General features: G+C 52.6%; 1 protein-coding gene across 1 annotated transcript in view; it reads right to left on the bottom strand.

The window, feature by feature from the left end:
* The window catches only part of LOC104622375 (cadherin-23-like), a gene marked incomplete at its 5' end in the record, with an annotated part of 18,116 nt that overhangs the window by 15,168 nt on the left and 1,466 nt on the right, over positions 1–1,482 (bottom strand). The window contains 1 exon segment of the mRNA XM_010289131.1: positions 399–579. Within this exon segment, the coding sequence (XP_010287433.1) occupies positions 399–579 (181 nt within the window).

Below are 1,482 nucleotides of genomic sequence, written 5' to 3'. Positions count from 1 at the left end.
GGGGCTGGAGCCACAGCTTCACCACGGGGTGCACAGCAAGGCAGTCCCCAAATGCCCTGCAAGCCCTGCGGGTTGAGGGGACGGGGCTGTGCATTTGCAGCTCTCAGTTTCTCTTTCTGCGGTTTCTTTTTTTGTTTTTCCTTTTTTTTTGTGTGTGTATTGTTTAGCATATTTCTCCCCTCCCTTGCACAAGCTCCGGCCCCCACCTTGCCTGGCCACGAACAGGTTAAGTTTCCTGTTGCTGAAAACAGGATTTCCTGGTGTCAAAAGGCTGAATTCGCAGAAGCGCCTGGCTGGGAGGACGACTTTTCTGAAACTCCGCTGCCCACGCTCCCGTAAGCCGGGTTCCTCCATGGGGCAGCCAGAAGGAGGGGTGATGCGCCGGCGTCCCTGCTCACCGAGTGGGTCGCCGGCGATGATGCTGTACTCCACTTGCCCGCTGGGTCCCGAGTCGCCATCGTGGGCCAGGAAGGTCCAGACGCGTGGGCCAGGCTGCCCTTCCGTGACGTCAAAGGGACCTTCGTACGGCCGAGGGAAGGTGGGACGGTTGTCGTTGATATCATTGAGGTTCACCAGCACCTGCGGTCAGGGTGAGAGGGTGGAGGGCAGGGAGAGGAAAGGGATGGAAAAGGAGACTAGCCCGCTGGCCGTGAGCATGGGAAGCCACGGACGGGTGACATTGCTCCCGTATATCTGGCTTTCCTGGATTCACAAACATCCAGCTCACAGTTCAGCGACTCAAACTCGGTTATTCCCGATCGTGCCCGTCCTACAGCGACACTATGAAACTCCGGCTGCACACAGGTGGGGCCTTTTCAACCTCTGGGCCACACACCATGGTGGAAAAGTCAAGGCAAAAGCCAAACGTTCCCCACTCAGAAACCCAAGCTGGACAGACAAAAATCACAGACATGGATTTGACCACCAAAGCCATGAGTTTGGAGAGACCCGATCTCTGCAGCCAGCTGCACACTTGCTCACTTCTCCTCCTCCACAGGGCTGCCGATGAAGCCGGGGATCAAATGAACTTGAGTCTTGCCTTTTAACTGAGTCACACTACATAGAAGACATTTATATAGCTGTATACTATACTGCAAAGAGGGTTATCCCCTTGCTAAGCTTCAGGGAACTTGCACAGTGGAGAAATCCTGCCTGAGGAGGAGAGTCTCCAGTGGCTAATAAAAGGCTGAGCTTCGGTGGTACAGATTAATATGAGAAAGATACTGAAAATAAGGAGCTTTCCTACCTCTGGGCTTAAAGGACAGTAAAATCCATCAACTGGGCATTTGGTACTGGCTAAATCTAATCTTTACAGAAGAGTATATCTGAGTCTCTGCTCCATTTCCTAGCAGTGGAGAAAACAAACACTGGCACGCCTTATCAGGGTGATGGATTTCCTATCACTTGGGATCTTGAATAATCACTAAAACTCCTCCTAAAAGCTATGTTTTCATACAGTGCTGGCACAAATTCCCTGGGCCG

The sequence above is a fragment of the Phaethon lepturus genome, unplaced genomic scaffold, assembly GCF_000687285.1.
Source record: "Phaethon lepturus isolate BGI_N335 unplaced genomic scaffold, ASM68728v1 scaffold23556, whole genome shotgun sequence".
In the NCBI taxonomy this organism is placed as follows: domain Eukaryota; kingdom Metazoa; phylum Chordata; class Aves; order Phaethontiformes; family Phaethontidae; genus Phaethon; species Phaethon lepturus.
This window is presented reverse-complemented; position numbering and strand designations above follow the sequence as displayed.